At 44.5% G+C, this 17,102-nt stretch overlaps 1 protein-coding gene across 2 annotated transcripts in view; it reads right to left on the bottom strand.

Annotated features, from left to right (window-relative positions):
• Positions 1-17,102, bottom strand: part of ATP9B (ATPase phospholipid transporting 9B (putative)) — a 441,649-nt gene that overhangs the window by 138,645 nt on the left and 285,902 nt on the right. For both annotated transcript variants that reach the window (XM_075314650.1, XM_075314649.1), the window contains exons 12-13: positions 12,265-12,425; positions 3,577-3,719 (exon numbers count right to left, since the gene is read on the bottom strand). In XM_075314650.1, the coding sequence (XP_075170765.1) occupies positions 3,577-3,719; positions 12,265-12,425 (304 nt within the window). The remainder of the gene's footprint in view (positions 1-3,576; positions 3,720-12,264; positions 12,426-17,102) is intronic.

Genomic DNA, 17,102 nt, shown 5'->3' with positions numbered 1-17,102 from the left:
CATGTTGCTTTCTTGTCCTACAATAAGGAAACTATAATGCAATTATTGAGATACTTCGTTCTCCGTTCTGCAGTGGCAAATGAGACAACCAATGTGATGGACGCCCCATGTCAAAAAGCTTATTGATGAAGCACAATCCCAATTTGCAATCATACAAAGGGCTACCTTGCAATTACAGAAGAAGTGTAATGCTCCGCAGAAGCAAAAACTAATTCTAAATCATTTTGGTAAAGTGGGAACTTTTAGTCCAGACGATGTTTTAATAATTGCTTTACTTTTACAAAAACATGACATTCTTTGCTATTAATTTAGAAAGTTTTGTTATTTCTTCTTTTATGTTCATTTGGTTGCACCAATCTGCATTTCGTAGTACAAGGGTTATAGTAATAATCAGCACATCATCATTAAACATCAAGCATGTCCAGAACATTGGACAAATGACATATGTAATTCATTAGCGCACCTGACTGGATGGGCATGTGACCGGATATCACACCTGGGCACCTCCGTTGCCCTCTCTGAAAGTTCTGTCAGACTGTGGGTCACTCCCGTGACTAACAATCCGACAGTCCGGCATCACTTTCACTAAGGGCAGTGGTGGAGCCTGGTGGAGCCCAGGTGTGACCTCAGGTGAACTGAGTAATGACACCTGCTCACAACTAGGTCCCTCGTCGACTGTCAGTAATTCCCGGAGACTGGATCGTTGTGGGACTTCATATGAATTACGTTGGATCTGCAAGGGTGTTTTTGGGGTTAGTAAAGGGGTGACAGAGGGTGTATTTTTAATTTCATATATAGGATTTTGTCGCTGTTTTTGTTTTATTTCTTTTCATTCCTCACATTACTAATCCAGGGCTTGATGACAGCTGTCATTTTTGACAAAAACATTTGTGGTTCTTTTTAGTAGTATGTTGTTTCACCTTTAGGCCTTGTGCACACTAGAAAATGGAATTTTCTTAAGAAAATTTCGCAGGCTCTGAAAGACTTCCATGATGTGTGAGTTTACTCTCTGCTCAGCTTCCTCTTCCTGTCATAATGACATCAGTTCCCTGCAAAACGCAGGCAGTGAAGAACATTATGTCCCGAAAAACGCGAAATACCGCAGGGAATAACGCAGGAAAACGCAATGAAACACACAGAATTTGCTACCTGCGTTATTCCCTGCGGGATTTCACGATTACATTACAGTCAATGGAGTGAATAACGCCGTTACCTGCGGAAAAGAAGTGACATGCAATTGTTTTTGCTGCGGGAATCCCGCTGCAAAACGTGCAGCTGTCAAAATCAGCCTAGTGCGCACATCATTTTGTTTTTCCCATTGGATTTGCTGGTGAATCACTGCAGAAAGGTTAAGAACATTTTCTGAAGCGAAACATGCGGGAAATCCGCGGGAAAATCCGGCTAGTGCGCACAGGGCCTTAAGAGAGTAAGTAATTAGGTACGTCTTTCATTTTAGCATAGATTGTAAGTTTCTCATTCTGAAGTGAAGCTACATATGCTATTTAAATGGGGAATGGTTTTGTCATAACTGCTATGAAGAAGAAGAACTGGGTCACAGTTTGAAATGCGTAGTTAAAGGACATTTTCACATTGGACAATACTTGAAACTTTATAATTTTTTAAAAATATGCTGGAATAAAGTTTCTCTTTTAACTTGGAAAAAAGCTGAGGGACTTATTTATTTTGGATCACTGGCTATGTGTAGAGACGATCAGATCCGTGGAAATTTGTGTTCTGCGGGTTCAGCCAGACTTAAAGGGAATCTGTTACCATTTTTTTCACTATTAAACTAAAAGTATCACCTTCTGCAGCTCCTGGGCTGCATTCTAGGAAGGAGCACCTTGTTCCCTGACTCCCCTTACAGACCCCAAAACTAACTTTATAAAAGTTGACCGCCACGTATGCTAATTACCTGTTTGGCTCAAATGGGTGTGCTCTTTTTCCTCCTGCCGCTGTTCGCTGTCCTCCTTTCTTGATTGACATGATGATGCCTCCGTCATTATCCCCATTGCTCTTTCAAATCTCGTGCCTGTGCAGTTATGTCCGCTCGCGCAGGCCCAGTTCGCTCTGCCATATAGTGGGCAGAGCAGAAAACATAGGTGCCCTTGCGCGCGCCAGTTAGTTAAATGTGCAGGCACGAAGATTAGGTCGGGTACAAGGATGACACAGTGACGCCATGCACAGCGGCGACCATAATCTCACGCCTGCGCAAATAGCTCATTGGTGCGCGCGAGGGCAGCTATGTTTTCTGCTTTGCCCGAGATATGGCAGAGCGAACTGTGCCTGCGCAAGTGGACATGACTGCACAGGCACGAGATCTGAAAGAGCAACGGGGAAGATGACGGAGGCGTCATCACGTCAATCAAGAAAGGAGGACGGCGAACAGCGGCAGGACAGGACCCGAAAAAGAGCACACCCATCTGAGTCATACAAGTAATTAGCATACGTGGCGGTCAGCTTTTATAAGTTAATCTTGGGGTCTGCAAGGGGAGTCAGGGTGCACCTTCATAGAATGCAGCCCAGGAGCTGCAGAAGGTTATACTTTTAGTTTAATATTTAAAAAATTGGTCACAGGTTCCCTTTAAGATAAAAAATCTGTTCTGGACACAGATTCAACCCAAATTTCATTCGAAGTCACGGATTGGCAGCTCGGCTCTCTGCCCACATACAGCCAGCCATAAGCAGAGCAGTTCTGGGTGAAGGTAGGAGGAGTTGTACACACTGCATCTAAAAATGCTGATTTTAGCCCCACTGCGAGCCATTAAAACACTGCAAGAGCTCGCACTGAGCCAAGCACTGATCGTACCTGAGCAGAGGGGTTTGCTTACATAAATCACCTGAACTCTGAATTCGAACACTGATTTTTTCGTAAAATCTGTGTTCAGTACGAATACCAAACTTTATAGTTCGGGTCTGCTCATCTCTACCCATGTCCCTTTCTACAGTACCTGATAGACTACAGTGTCTATGTGCATACACAGCTGCCTGACAATCACAGCCCACTGGACTCAAACAGCAAATTAGGCTGACAGATTCACTTTAATGACACTTTAAATAAATAATATTAATAAATACAATTGTCGGGCTAACATCAATCATCCATTTAAGCAGTACTGATAAAGTTATAGAAGGTCCTAAGTAATAGATTTATAATAGTAAGACTTATTGTGTGAGTATGAGGAGCCGACGACTGTGACTGCACGAATGCTTTCATAATCGTGTTACATATTGGAGGCGAAGTAAATCCAAATTCATGAAATAGTTACCACAACTGAATAATAGATGAGTAATGCTGACACAGCTAAAAGTGAATAATGTGTAAATGTGTTATGTTATCCTTATGTACATGAATTGGGACCTACAACAATATTGCTGACAGCCTTGTACAGCATGTTTCTTCATGTTTGATCCTCTAGGTTATCAAATATTAGACATTTACCTGCTGATTGTCCTTCTCCTGGTTTTGTAATAGCTTTTTGAATACTTTACATCACTATATCACCCTGTAATCAAAATCATCAGAATTGATCCTAAAATTGTAATATGAACATAGGCTGGTGGGAGAATCTGAATTACCTGTTTTGTCTGTAAGTAAATACACTAAGCGTCCCAACTCTTCAGGAATAGTGCTGGTTCTCACCACTGTGCCGGGTATGTTCTCGTCTCTCATAATCATCCAGCCATAAGCAGCCTTCCCCATGTCCAAGTTCACTCGCAAACTGACAAACAAAAGAGAAATTACTTATTTTCTAAAGATTTCTGCATTTCACACATTTTGTTAAAGGGGCTTTCCACTAACAGGTTACTTATCCTTCATGTAGGTTATCAATATCAGATCTGTGTGGGTGGGATATTTGGCACACCCACCAATCAGCCCTGGCTGTTAGCGATGTACAGAGCAGAACACCACAGCGCCATACACTGTTTAGTGGCCGATCCTGGGAACTGCAGATCAGCTCCTGTTCAAATGCATGGTTTACTTTGCAGCAGTCATTCATTCAAAAAGAGGAATGGCATATGATGCTATGTATTTTCATGCCCATAATTCCAGCTTTTGCACTTGAGAAGCCATTCACCTTGGTGCTTTACTTACTGCAATGGTATTTTCACATTGTTTTAATTCTAGTTTTTGTCTGTTAATAGCCACAGTGTGAATGTGTATCTACACACTGCGCTTCTACTAAAAGGTCTTTGGTTTTGAAGTAAATTCTCAGGTCTGCACTCCCATACAGTATTGCAGAAGTTATTCTGCAATCATTAAGATAGTGTTCTACAGTACATGACGGATTTCACTTGCATTTCAGATTGCTATGGTAAATATATTACACAGCTCAACCACCTTCATGTGAAGCATCTCCTGCTGTAATACAGCTTGTGAACCTTCAGAGAAAGGGTGCTCAGATCCAGCTTACATGTCTCCAAGTGATTCCAAGACTAGTAGTAGTAGCTTTAAGAAACAGCCAACACTTTATGATTTGGGATTCCAAGATCTTTATTGTAAATCCATATTAAAAAGAACCTCCATTTTTTGCATTTTGAAAATTAAGACCCTTACTCATAGACTATATGTCTACAAATAAGGGTCTCATAATTGAAAACACAATCGATTCATGGAAAATAATAGTGAAAGCCACCATACACATTAGACTACTGCTAGCCAAACTCGCCAATATCGGTTCGGATAACAGGCTAATGTGTATGGGGCCTTGATTCTTCCCAGATAGATAACGTCGGGGAAGATAAGGATCCTGCATGTCCATATTAGGACTTCCGATCTATTTGTTCTCTAAAATATAAACCTCTGCAAGAGATGTCTGGCAGTGGCTGTCTTGAAGAAAACACAGAAGCATTCAGCAGTGCAAGCACTCATGTGTATGGAAGAGTCTGGCAATATAGCTGCTAGTTGAACGATCTGTTCATGGCTATCTAATGTGAATTGGGGAGGTGTTAAGGACTCAAAATGCGTCAGGTAGACATGTTTTTTAATATGGATTTTAGAGATGATCAAAAAGATCCACCTTGATTTTTTCAGACCTAAGAAGTGACAGAGGTGCCAGGAGATTCTAGGCCAAAAATACCGAAAGTGAAATCCGGTTCCAACAGAGTTCGGGACTCGGAACTGCAAATCTTTTGCTAATCTCTAATGTATTTACAATAAAGATCTTGGAATTTTAAATCATTAGATGCTGAATGTTTTCTAAACCTATTACAAGTCTAAACATCAGATTAGCACCTCTCATTGTGGACTACAGCGGGAGACAGTAGTCTACAACTGCAATCTTAAGGCCCCTTTACACACTGAGACTTTCTAGTGATCCCACCAGCGATCCAGACCTGGCCGGGATCGCTGGAAAGTCTCTAAACAGTCGCTGGTGAGCTGTCAAACAGGCAGATCTGGCCAACGATGCAGCAGCGATATGGACCTGAAGAACGACCTCGCTGGTCATTAGGGACGTGTCACACAGCAGCTATTTTACGATTCAAACCTATGTTAGGGGCGTGGTATTTGGTGCTGAAGCCACCTAGGTGTCCTTTTTACACGCCCCCCTCAGCTCCGATTGGTGATCGCTAGTGCGTTCTTATTGGCGACCCCGAGCTTGGAAAGATTGGCAAAAGTCGCGCTTGTATATCCTTTGTTCCTGAGCTTCTGTTGCTTAGCGGATCTTTGTAGAGTTCTCTGTGCAGCGACTCCACACTGGTTTATCTATACAGCATCAATATAGTCTCAATCAAATGATGCTTACCGTATAGGCTTTATAGTATTGAAGACTGGAGAACTCTCTAATGATCCGCAAGCCAGCAGGCTCAGGAACTAGGTAGCTTTGAAACAAAGGACGGAAGCGCTAAAGTTGCCTTCTTTTCAGTGAAAGCCACCCAATCAGAATGCAACAGCGACCACCAATCGGAGGTAAGGGGGCGGGAAAGGGAATGCTATAGCACATCTACGGGCTGGGTTCTAAGTCGCTAACGATGTCGTTGTAACGGTGTCAAACACACCGATGCATGGTGCACAGCAGGAAATAAAGGACCAAAAACGTTACTGAAAGATTTGTAGCGATCAGCAACCTCACAGCGGGGGCCAGGTCGCTGATGCGTGTCACACACTGCAATGTCGCTGGGGAGGTCGCTATTATGTCATAAAACTAGTGACGTTACAGCGATATCGCTAGCGATGTTGCAGTGTGTAAAAAGGCCTTTAGACTGTGCAGATGTCCACAAGGTGCATTAAAAAATGTTTAAAAGAACTGAGAGTCCTCAGTAGTTGATACCTTTTTAATGGCTAACTATCTCTACTGGCTAACACAGGACAAAGATTAATTTTACCTGTATCACAAGGTGTTATGAGAGGCAAGCAGAGGTTGGTAATGTCACTAACTAGCACCACTATTCTGTAGTGCTGTGGAGGAGTGCCAGGTTCCCTAGACTGAGTATGTTATCGGATAAATCAGTGGGTATTTTTTCTGTGCTTAGAACTATTAAAATCACAAGTAGAACAAATGTTCATTGGACATCCACTTTAATATTCAGTGAAAATGTCAAGAAGCGCCTGTGCCAACTTATTCAGAGTAGCAGTCTGAGGCAGGGTACTCTGTCCACAGTCAAATGGTAAGGTGACAAAGTTAATTAAGTAGATAGGACAATTTCTCTCTGGCTTGATGGAAACCTTGCTGGGAGGCCAAGATTCACAGTAATTCTTCAGACAGACAAGAGTTATGGAATTACCATATATCCTAGCCTTACATCAATTATATTTCCGGGACTGCGGGGACAGGCTGTACACGCACCTGGGTCCCAATTTTTATGAGCATCCTGGGGTGGGGAGATACGTAGAATGGCTAGCAGAAGGCAGGTAGGGAAGCAGTATTTAGTTTCCAAGCGTTCAACTAAACAACTTTTGAAGGAAAATGCCTATTTACAGCGACAGTGGAGTCTGTAAGCCAATGTTGCGCCTCCAGCTGCTACTACTTCATAAATGGCCAATAAATAGCAATAACCAATTTATAATAAAATGGTAACATCATGGCTCCACTAGATCATCCTGGTTATCACTATCATTATCTTTTTTTTAACAAGGGCTGTGGATTGAAATAAAATGTATTCATATTAACATTTCTAAACCACTACTACGAAATTGCTATGAAAGATAATAATATAATTATGCAATATTTATAACAGGAGCCAGATTCGGTCCATTTCTACAGACTTCACCTCCCTGTATTTTGGCACAGCTCAGTGTACAGCTGGGATGTCAGGGAGTAATGACAATCTCTGTACACTGTTGCATAAAAAGTTGGCACTGAATAAATAATAGAAATTAATAAAAAGAGTCCAGAGACATGTTAAATGATATAATGTCACACATAAATGTAGTAAGGTAATTTTTACTAAAGAAGTAGTCTTTTTTTTTTCTCCGAAGATGGTCCATATATTTGACTTGTGTTATGTAAAAGATCGGCTGACTGTTCTGTAAGTACAATTTTTTGGATGAACCCCTTTAAAACTGAGAAACATTATTTGAACCTTTGCACATAAAATTCTTAAAGCATCACTCCAGTGTTTTATCTTTCACCGTTGGGAGTGGTGCTTTTAATCTAAGGTCCTTGCTCCTGGTCTAATAGCCACCCTCTTGTGATTTCCCCTTTTATCGGCCGCACTCTGGTCCTGCGGTGCCACATCATGACTACAACTTTTGACTATCCGTAAGTCACAAGTTATGTCACAAGCTCTCAATGCAAGTCTATGAGAGCCCGAATGAGGCTTTCATAGACTAACATTGAAGAGTAACCTCCAGCATGCTCCATGAAACAATTATCCAGCAGGTCACAAACTGCGTGATACTGACTGGAGTGCTGCTGATAAAAGGTAAAAACACCAGAGGGTGAGTGTAAGGCCCCATGCACACACTGTGTTTTTTACCGCCTTTTTGGGTGAAGTTTGCATGCGTTTCCTTCCCAGCAAAGTCTAAGAGATTTCAGTTTTGCTCTGTGCACGTTGCTTTTTTTTTTATCTCTGTAGTTTCGTGATGATCACAAAACTGCAGCATGTCAGTTCGCTTTTTTTCCCTGCGTTTTTCACCAGTGATGGGCTTATTCATAGATACCGGGGGTCAGCAGGTTTAACTGGGTTTCAAAAAAACCACGGTTCCGGCCAGGGATTGATTTTTGGTATCTGGTCGGATGGCAGTCCCCATATGAGTCTATGGGACCAGAATCTGGCGCTTAGAAATGCTGGTAAAAAGGGGTATGAGCGCATGTGTTATAGTTACTATAGTTACTACCGAGTCAACGGCACGGCTTTAATAAGTGCTCCCGCGGCCACTCATTCTGCTTCCGGGGCCACTCATTAGCCTCAGGGTATGTGCGCACGTTGCTTTTTACCTGCTTTTTACCTGCTTTTTTGCTGCTTTTTCTTCTGCGCTGTTTAATGCCAAAATGGATGTGTTCTTCTATTCAAGCAAAGTCTATGGGAATTTGGGTTTCTTGTTCACACTATGTTGTTCAAAATGCTGCCTTTTTGTGGCAGAACTTTGGTCAAAAACTCAGCTTTGCAGTGCAAAACCCAAATGGCAAAAACAATTGACATGTTGCTTCTTTGAAAAGCTGAGTTTTTGACCAAAGTTCTGCCACAAAAAGGCAGCATTTTGAACAACATAGTGTGAACAAGAAACCCAAAGCAGCAAAAAAGCAGGTAAAAAGCAGGTAAAAAGCAACGTGCGCACATACCCTAATACATATCCACTGCTTTCCCTGGCCCCAAAAAATTGTCATAGGGTCCCCCCATATTATGATACCCAGCACAGATACAAATTTTGGCTACAGACTACAGTGAGATTCACCGAAAAGGACAGAATTTCAAAGAAGAAAAATCAAAAAAACTCACCACAAAAAAAGCCACCAGCCAACTCAGGTCAAAAATGGCAAATGCACTAGCAGGATGCAGCCGGCCCCCCATGATAAAAGGTATGGGTAACACAGGTGCAGAATACCGATGAGACAGCTACTCTCAACCTACCAAGCCATGGAGGGGGTGGCTGCTGGTATTAAACTTGCACACTAATAGGTTTTAACATAGGGCACCAGTCACACAGATATGTGCAATGCACAGTGTCCGGCTCACGGTGAATCAATTTGAATATAGTGTAGGGACTCGTAAGCATGAGGATTGTGCATTGCACATATCTGTGTGACTGGTGCCCTATGTTAAAACCTATTAGTGTGCAAGTTTAATACCAGCAGCCACCCCCTCCATGGCTTGGTAAGTTGAGAGTAGCTGTCTCATCGGTATTCTGCACCTGTGTTACCCATACCTTTTATCATGGGGGGCCGGCTGCATCCTGCTAGTGCATTTGCCATTTTTGACCTGAGTTGGCTGGTGGCTTTTTTGTTGGTGAGTTTTTTTGATTTTTCTACAGACTACAGCCCCAGCCGTGCTATTATCTTAGCGGTGTATCAAAATAAGAGGAACTGCATGCGGCTTTTTTTTAATTATTAATTCAATTATTAATTTATTAATAAAAAAAAACGGTGTGTGGTCCCCCCTATTTTAATACCCAGCCAATATAAATCCCGACAGCTGGGGGCTGGTATTCTCAGGCTCTGCAGACACATGCTTATTGGTTCCCCCAGCCTAAAAATAGCAGCGTGAAGCCACCCAGGATTGACGCATCCATTTGATGCAACAATCACAGCACTCTACCTGGCTCTTCCCAATTGCCATGGTGTGTTGGCAACCAGGGTGGATAAGGGGTTAATTGCAGCTCACAGCTGCCACTAAGCCCTAAATTAGTAATTGGAAGAGTCTATGAGACCCTCCCATTACTAATCTGTAAGTGAAAGAAATAAACACACACCCAAAAAATCCTTTATTTGAAATTAAAGTCAAATAGCACCCTCTTTCACCATTTTCTTAACCCTAACAACACCCCTGCAGGTCCGACGTAATCCACACAAAGTCCTACGACCATTCCAGCTCTGCTACATCTGAAGTCACAGCGCACAATCATGGCACATGACGCCTAATGTGGACTTCAAGCAGAGCCTAATCAGCGATAAGAGGTGATGTCACTCAGGTTAGCCGCGGCCACAGCTGGAGGTTCTCACGAACCCTCCATATGTGACCGCAGGTAACCTGACGTCAGGGGACCTAAATGAACTCAGGGACCTTACTGAAGTCACCTGAGGTCACGTTACCTACGGTCACAGGTGGAGGGCTGTGTGAGCCTCCAGCTGTGGCAGCATCTAACCTGAGTGACGTTCTCTCTTATCACGGCTCACACTCTGCCTGAAGTCCACAGTGGGCGGTCATATGGCATGATCACGCACTGAAGACTTCAGATCTGGAATCTTTGTGGAACCTCATGTAGATTATGTCGGACCTACAGGGGTGTTTTCGGGGTCAATAAAGTGGTGAAACAGGGTGCTTTTTTGTCATTTATTTAAAAAAAAAGATTTTTTCATTGTTTGTCATTATTTCCTTTCACTTATAGGAGAGTAATGGGGGGGGTCACATAGACGCCTCCCATTACTAATCTAAGGCTTAGTAGCAGCTGTGAACTGAAATTAACCCTTTATTAACTCGAATGTGACCGCACCAGCGCAATGGGGAATAGCCAGGTAAAGTGCTGGGATTGTCACGTCTAAGGGATGCAGCAATTTTGGGCAGCTGGAGGTTGCTATTTTTAGGCTGGGGAGGGCAAATAAGCATGGATCTCGCCAGCCAGAGAATACCAGCCCCTGTCAGGATTTATCTTGGCTGGGTATCAAAATTGGGGGAACGGCACGCTGTTTTTAAAAATTATTGATTTAAATAATTAAACAAAAAAAAGCAACATACGGTTCCTGTTTGATACAAAGCCAAGATAAGCGCACAGCTACGGGATGCAGCTGGAGCCGTATGCTTTATCTGTGCTGGATATCATAATATGTTGGGACCCGATGTCAATTTTTTTATTTATTTATTTTTACTGTACGATATATACCAGCAGACTGAGTCTGTGATTGGAAGTGTCAGAAAAGCTGTCACTCAGAGTGGGCGCCGCGTCTGACTGCAACCAATCACAAATAGCCATGCAACCAATCACAGACGCTGGTGGGTGAGGAAAGCAGTGAATATGTATGAGGCTAATTAACGGCCCTGGAAGCAGAATGAGCGTCCGCGGGAGCAATTTTTACAGCACTGCCGGTGACTCGGTAAGTATAGCGTGCTCACTTTATTATTTTTTTCTATATTTTTCCTTTATTTTTTTTCTTACACAAGTGACGGAGCCGGATGAATACTTGAAATTCTCTTATAATTTCGGGCCCAGCACTTGGGTACCATTGAACCTGTGCGTGTATGACTTTACAGTCCAGGTCTGCTCATCACGATTTTTCACCCATTCAATTAAAAAAAATGCATTGTCAAAAACGCATGTGTTTTTGGATGCGTTTTTGGTCCACAGGCTGTGTTTTTGTGGCCACAGGCAGGGAAAAAACACTGTAGTGCATCAATAAAATTAAACTTGTATAACGTGGCTTTTAAAAAAAAACTCAAAAACACAGAAATGTGGCTATGACCCATTAATTAGGATGTTTCACCAGATTTTTTTTAAATTTAAACTCAGCATCTCCTCCAATTGCTGCTGCTCCACTGATTCCTGAATTTTTTTTTTCATCTGTTCCCCTCTGTTCCAAAGTTATAATAAAGGTGCAAATTCATCCATCAGCCAACTAGGCATGAACCAAAGGGCTTCATTGTGGGTGCAGCCGTATTTTGATAGGTTAGAATCAGAGGAGAAAAAATAAACATCGGCAAAACAGTGGTACACGGCCAGTAGTTTGAAGGTAAAATTTCCTTCTTTATTACCACGTGATACAAGTTTGGAACATACGGACATAGAAGATACAGAAATACTGTTTGTGACTGTTAGGGGAAGTACTCAGTTTAAAATAAAAACACCCTCTTTGAGATACAGTTAATTCAAATGTATTTTTAGTCAACTATCTTGACATTGGGTACGTAGTAACAGTATTTTACATAAATACACTAATGTTATACTACGTATTAGATATCTTGATTAGTCTCGGAAAAAAACTTTGCACAAAAATACAACAGTATTGCTTTCTGCAGAGTGATCCTTCAAGAATCAGCAGATTTGCTGGCACTTTCTCACTCAGCTTCCTGATAAGATCAATTTCCTTCACAATGTGAGCCAAGCATATATATAAAAAAAATGCAACATTCAGTGAAATTAGACATCCCTGTTTTTCTTTGCTACAAATATACCTTATCGGAATGATGTAGGAAAATAACAGAAGGAACCGGAACAAGTAGCGATACCATGGGCCAACAAATCCCTGCAAGGTTACCATTACTACGGAGAGAGCCACCAGAGCCAGAAATAACGCCTTCGTCAACTGGTTTAGTTCGAGATCCAAAAGGCCCACCTGCAAAGAGAAAAAAATTCAATATACTATTAAACATCTGATTAGAATCAACCTTCTGAATGTAAACGACACTTTTCAAGAAAATAATGTTTGTAATTGTATCTGAGAAGAGTTAATGACATCTTTAATACAAAAAGTAGTGAGGATCAGGGGTCTATATCAGTCACGTGTAGCATAAATAAGTATGACTTTATAAAAAGTCATTTTTATACCTTATTTTTAGGGAAGAAGGGAATTTTGTTTACTTACCGTAAATTCCTTTTCTTCTAGCTCCAATTGGGAGACCCAGACAGTGGGTGTATAGCTACTGCCTCTGGAGGCCGCACAAAGAACTACACTTAAAAGTGTAAGGCCCCTCCCCTTCTGGCTATACACCCTCCCGTAGGAGTACAGATTCCTCAGTTTTAGTACCAAAGCAAGAAGGAGGAAAGCCAATAACAGTTTCAAAAACAAATTCAATCCGATAACTAGATCGGAGAACTTAAGAAACAACGTGAACAACATGTGCACCCGAAAAAACGAAACCCTAAAAACAGATAGGGCGGGTGCTGGGTCTCCCAATTGGAGCTAGAAGAAAAGGAATTTACGGTAAGTAAACAAAATTCCCTTCTTCTTTTTCGCTCCTAATTGGGAGACCCAGACAGTGGGACGTCCAAAAGCAGTCCCTGGGTGGGTAAAAAGATACCACATGAACGGGCTGTCATACAGCCTCTTCCTACAGGTGGGCCACCGCCGCCTGAAGGACCTGTCTACCTAGGCTGGCGTCTGCCGAAGCGTAGGTATGCACTTGATAGTGTTTGGTAAACGTGTGCAGACTCGACCAGGTAGCCGCCTGGCACACTTGCTGAGCCGTAGCCTGATGCCTCAACGCCCAGGACGCACCAACGGCTCTGGTTGAATGGGCCTTCAGTCCAGATGGAATCTGAAGCCCAGCAGAACGGTATGTGTGAAGAATTGGTTCCTTGATCCACCGCGCCAGGGTGGATTTGGAAGCTTGCGATCCCTTATGCTGACCAGCGACTAGGACAAAGAGCGCATCCGAACGGCGTAGAGGCGCCGTGCGAGAAATGTAAATCCTGAGTGCTCTCACCAGGTCCAACAGATGTAAACCCTTTTCAAATTGGTGAACTGGATGCGGACACAAAGATGGCAAAGTGATATCCTGATTGAGATGAAAGGAAGAAACCACCTTGGGAGAAAACTCTGGAATTGGACGCAGTACCACCTTGTCTTGGTGAAATACCAGGAAGGGAGATTTGCAAGATAACGCCGCCAGCTCGGACACTCTTCGAAGAGACGTGACCGCTACAAGAAAAACTACCTTTTGTGAAAGCCGAGAAAGGGGAACCTCTTTCAAAGGCTCGAAAGGCGGCTTTTGAAGAGCAAGGAGAACCTTGTTCAGATCCCAGGGTTCCAATGGCCGTCTGTAAGGAGGAACGATATGACAAACTCCTTGGAGAAACGTGCGTACTTTAGAAAGCTGTGCCAAGCGCTTCTGAAAGAATACGGATAACGCGGAGACTTGACCCTTAAGCGAGCTAAGGGACAAACCTTTTTCCAACCCAGACTGCAGGAAGGAAAGAAAAATTGGCAATGCAAATGGCCAGGGAGAAAACCCTTGAGCCAAGCACCACGCTAAGAATATCTTCCACGTCCTGTGATAGATCTTAGCTGAGGATGGTTTTCTAGCCTGTCTCATTGTGGCAACAACTCCCTGAGATAAACCTGAGGCCGCTAGGATCCAGGACTCAATGGCCACGCAGTCAGGTTCAGGGCCGCAGAATTCAGATGGAAAAACGGCCCTTGAGACAGCAGATCTGGACGGTCTGGTAGTGCCCACGGTTGGCCTACCGTGAGATGCCACAGATCCGGGTACCACGACCTTCTTGGCCAATTTGGAGCGACGAGTATGGCTCGCTGGCAGTCGGACTTGATTTTCCGGAGAACTCTGGGTAACAATGCTAGAGGTGGGAACACATAGGGGAGTCGGAATTGCGACCAATCCTGAACCAAGGCGTCTGCCGCCAGCGCTCGGTGATCGTGAGACCGTGCCATGAAAACTGGGACCTTGTTGTTGTGCCGTGACGCCATCAGATCGACGTCCGGCGACCCCCAGCGGCAACAGATCTGTTGAAACACGTCCGGGTGAAGGGACCATTCTCCTGCGTCCATGCCCTGGCGACTGAGAAAGTCTGCTTCCCAGTTTTCCACGCCTGGGATGTGAACTGCAGATATGGTGGACGCTCTGCTTTCCACCCACGTCAAAATCCGCTGGACTTCTTGAAAAGCTTGGCGACTGCGTGTTCCCCCTTGGTGGTTGATGTACGCCACCGCCGTGGAATTGTCCGACTGAATCCGAATCTGCTTGCCTTCCAGCCATTGTTGGAAGGCTCGCAGGGCAAGGTAGATTGCTCTGATTTCCAGAACATTGATCTGCAAGGTGGACTCTTCCTGAGTCCACGTCCCCTGAGCCCTGTGGTGGAGAAACACCGCTCCCCACCCTGATAGGCTCGCATCTGTCGTGACCACTGCCCAGGACGGGGGAAGGAACGACTTTCCCTGTGACAATGAGTTGGGGAGAAGCCACCAACGTAGAGAATCCTTGGCAGTCTGAGAGAGGGAGACAGTCCTGTCGAGGGACGTCGATTTCCCATCCCATTGGCGTAGAATGTCCCATTGTAGAGGGCGCAGATGAAACTGCGCGAACGGGACTGCCTCCATTGCTGCTACCATCTTTCCTAGGAAATGCATGAGGCGCCTCAGTGAGTGCGACTGGCTCTGAAGGAGAGATTGCACTCCGGTCCGTAGCGAGCACTGCTTGTCCAGTGGAAGCCTCACTATCGCTGATAGAGTATGAAACTCCATGCCAAGATAAGTCAGAGATTGGGTCGGGGTTAGATGAGACTTTGGAAAGTTGATAATCCACCCGAAAGTCTGGAGAGTGTCTAGCGCCACCTTCAGACTGTGTTGGCATGCTTCTTGAGAGGATGCCTTTATAAGCAGGTCGTCTAGGTACGGGATGACCGAGTGACCCTGCGAGTGCAGAACAGCTACTACTGCTGCCATGACTTTGGTGAAGACCCGGGGGGCTGTTGCCAGACCGAAGGGTAACGCTACGAACTGTAGGTGCTCGTCGTGTATGACGAAACGTAGGAAACGCTGATGCTCTGGTGCAATCGGCACGTGGAGATACGCATCTTTGATGTCTATTGATGCTAGAAAATCTCCCTGAGACATTGAGGCTATGACGGAGCGTAGGGATTCCATCCGGAACCTCCTGACTTTTACGTGTCTGTTGAGCAACTTCAGATCCAGGACGGGACGATACGATCCGTCCTTTTTTGGGACCACAAACAGATTGGAGTAAAAACCGTGACCCTGTTCCTGAAGAGGGACGGAGGTCACCACTCCTTCCGCCTTTAGAGCGGCCACCGCCTGCAACAGAGCATCGGCTCGGTCTGGTGGTGGAGAAGTTCTGAAGAAACGAGTTGGCGGACGAGAACCGAACTCTATCCTGTACCCGTGAGATAGAATATCTCTCACCCAACGGTCTTTGACATTTGCTAGCCAAATGTCGCCAAAGTGGGACAGCCTCCCACCGACCGCGGGTGTGGGCATCGGAGACCGCAAGTCAGGAGGACGTCGTTTTGGCAACGGTTCCTCCGGCTGGTCTTTTTGGGCGTGACTGAGACCTCCAAGAATTTGAACGTCTCTGGTCCTTTTGAGTCTTTTTTGACGAGGCGAATTGGGACCTGCCCTGTCCTCGAAAGGACCGATAACCAGACTGACCCCTCCTCTGTTGGGGCTTGTTTTGTCTGTGTTGCGGTAAGGAAGAGTCCTTACCCTTGGAGTGTTTGATGATTTCATCCAAACGCTCTCCAAACAATCGGTCACGAGAAAAAGGCAAATTGGTTAAGCACTTCTTGGAATGAGAATCTGCTTTCCAATGTCTCAACCACAGAGCCCTACGCAAAACAACTGAGTTGGCTGACGCCACTGCCGTGCGGCTTGTAGCGTCAAGAACAGCATTAATCGCGTACGACGCGAATGCCGCCATTTGCGAGGTCAATGGTGCTACCTGCGGGGCAAATGCACGTGTGACAGAGTCGACTCGCGCAAGCCCGGCCGTGATAGCTTGGAGTGCCCATACGGCCGCAAAAGAAGGCGCTAATGACGCTCCAATCGCTTCATAGATGGATTTCAGCCAGAGCTCCATCTGCCTGTCAGTGGCATCTTTAAGTGCCGCTCCATCTTCAACAGCAACCAAGGATCTGGCTGCAAGCCTGGAAATTGGAGGATCCACTTTTGGACACTGGGTCCAACCCTTGACCACTTCAGAGGGAAAAGGGTAGCGTGTATCTTTAAGTCGTTTAGGAAAACGCCTTTCAGGATAAGCGTGGGGTTTCTGGATTGCGTCTCTGAAGTCAGCGTGGTCCAGAAAAGTGCTTAATGTACGCTTAGGGTATCTGAAATGGATTCTCTCGTGCTGCGAAGCTGACTCCTCTACAGGAGGAGCTGGTGGGGAAATATTCAACATCTTATTGATGTTAAATATAAGATCATTAACTATTGCGTCACCATCTGGTGTATCTAGATTGAGAGCGGTCCCAGGATCAGAATCCTGATCAGTTAAGTCCGCCTCATCACCCATAGATTCATCCCGCTGGGATCCAGACC

The sequence above is a fragment of the Anomaloglossus baeobatrachus genome, chromosome 6 (assembly GCF_048569485.1).
Source record: "Anomaloglossus baeobatrachus isolate aAnoBae1 chromosome 6, aAnoBae1.hap1, whole genome shotgun sequence".
Lineage (NCBI taxonomy): Eukaryota > Metazoa > Chordata > Amphibia > Anura > Aromobatidae > Anomaloglossus > Anomaloglossus baeobatrachus.
Note: the sequence above shows the minus strand (reverse complement) of the source record. Positions and strands in the feature narration are given on the sequence as shown.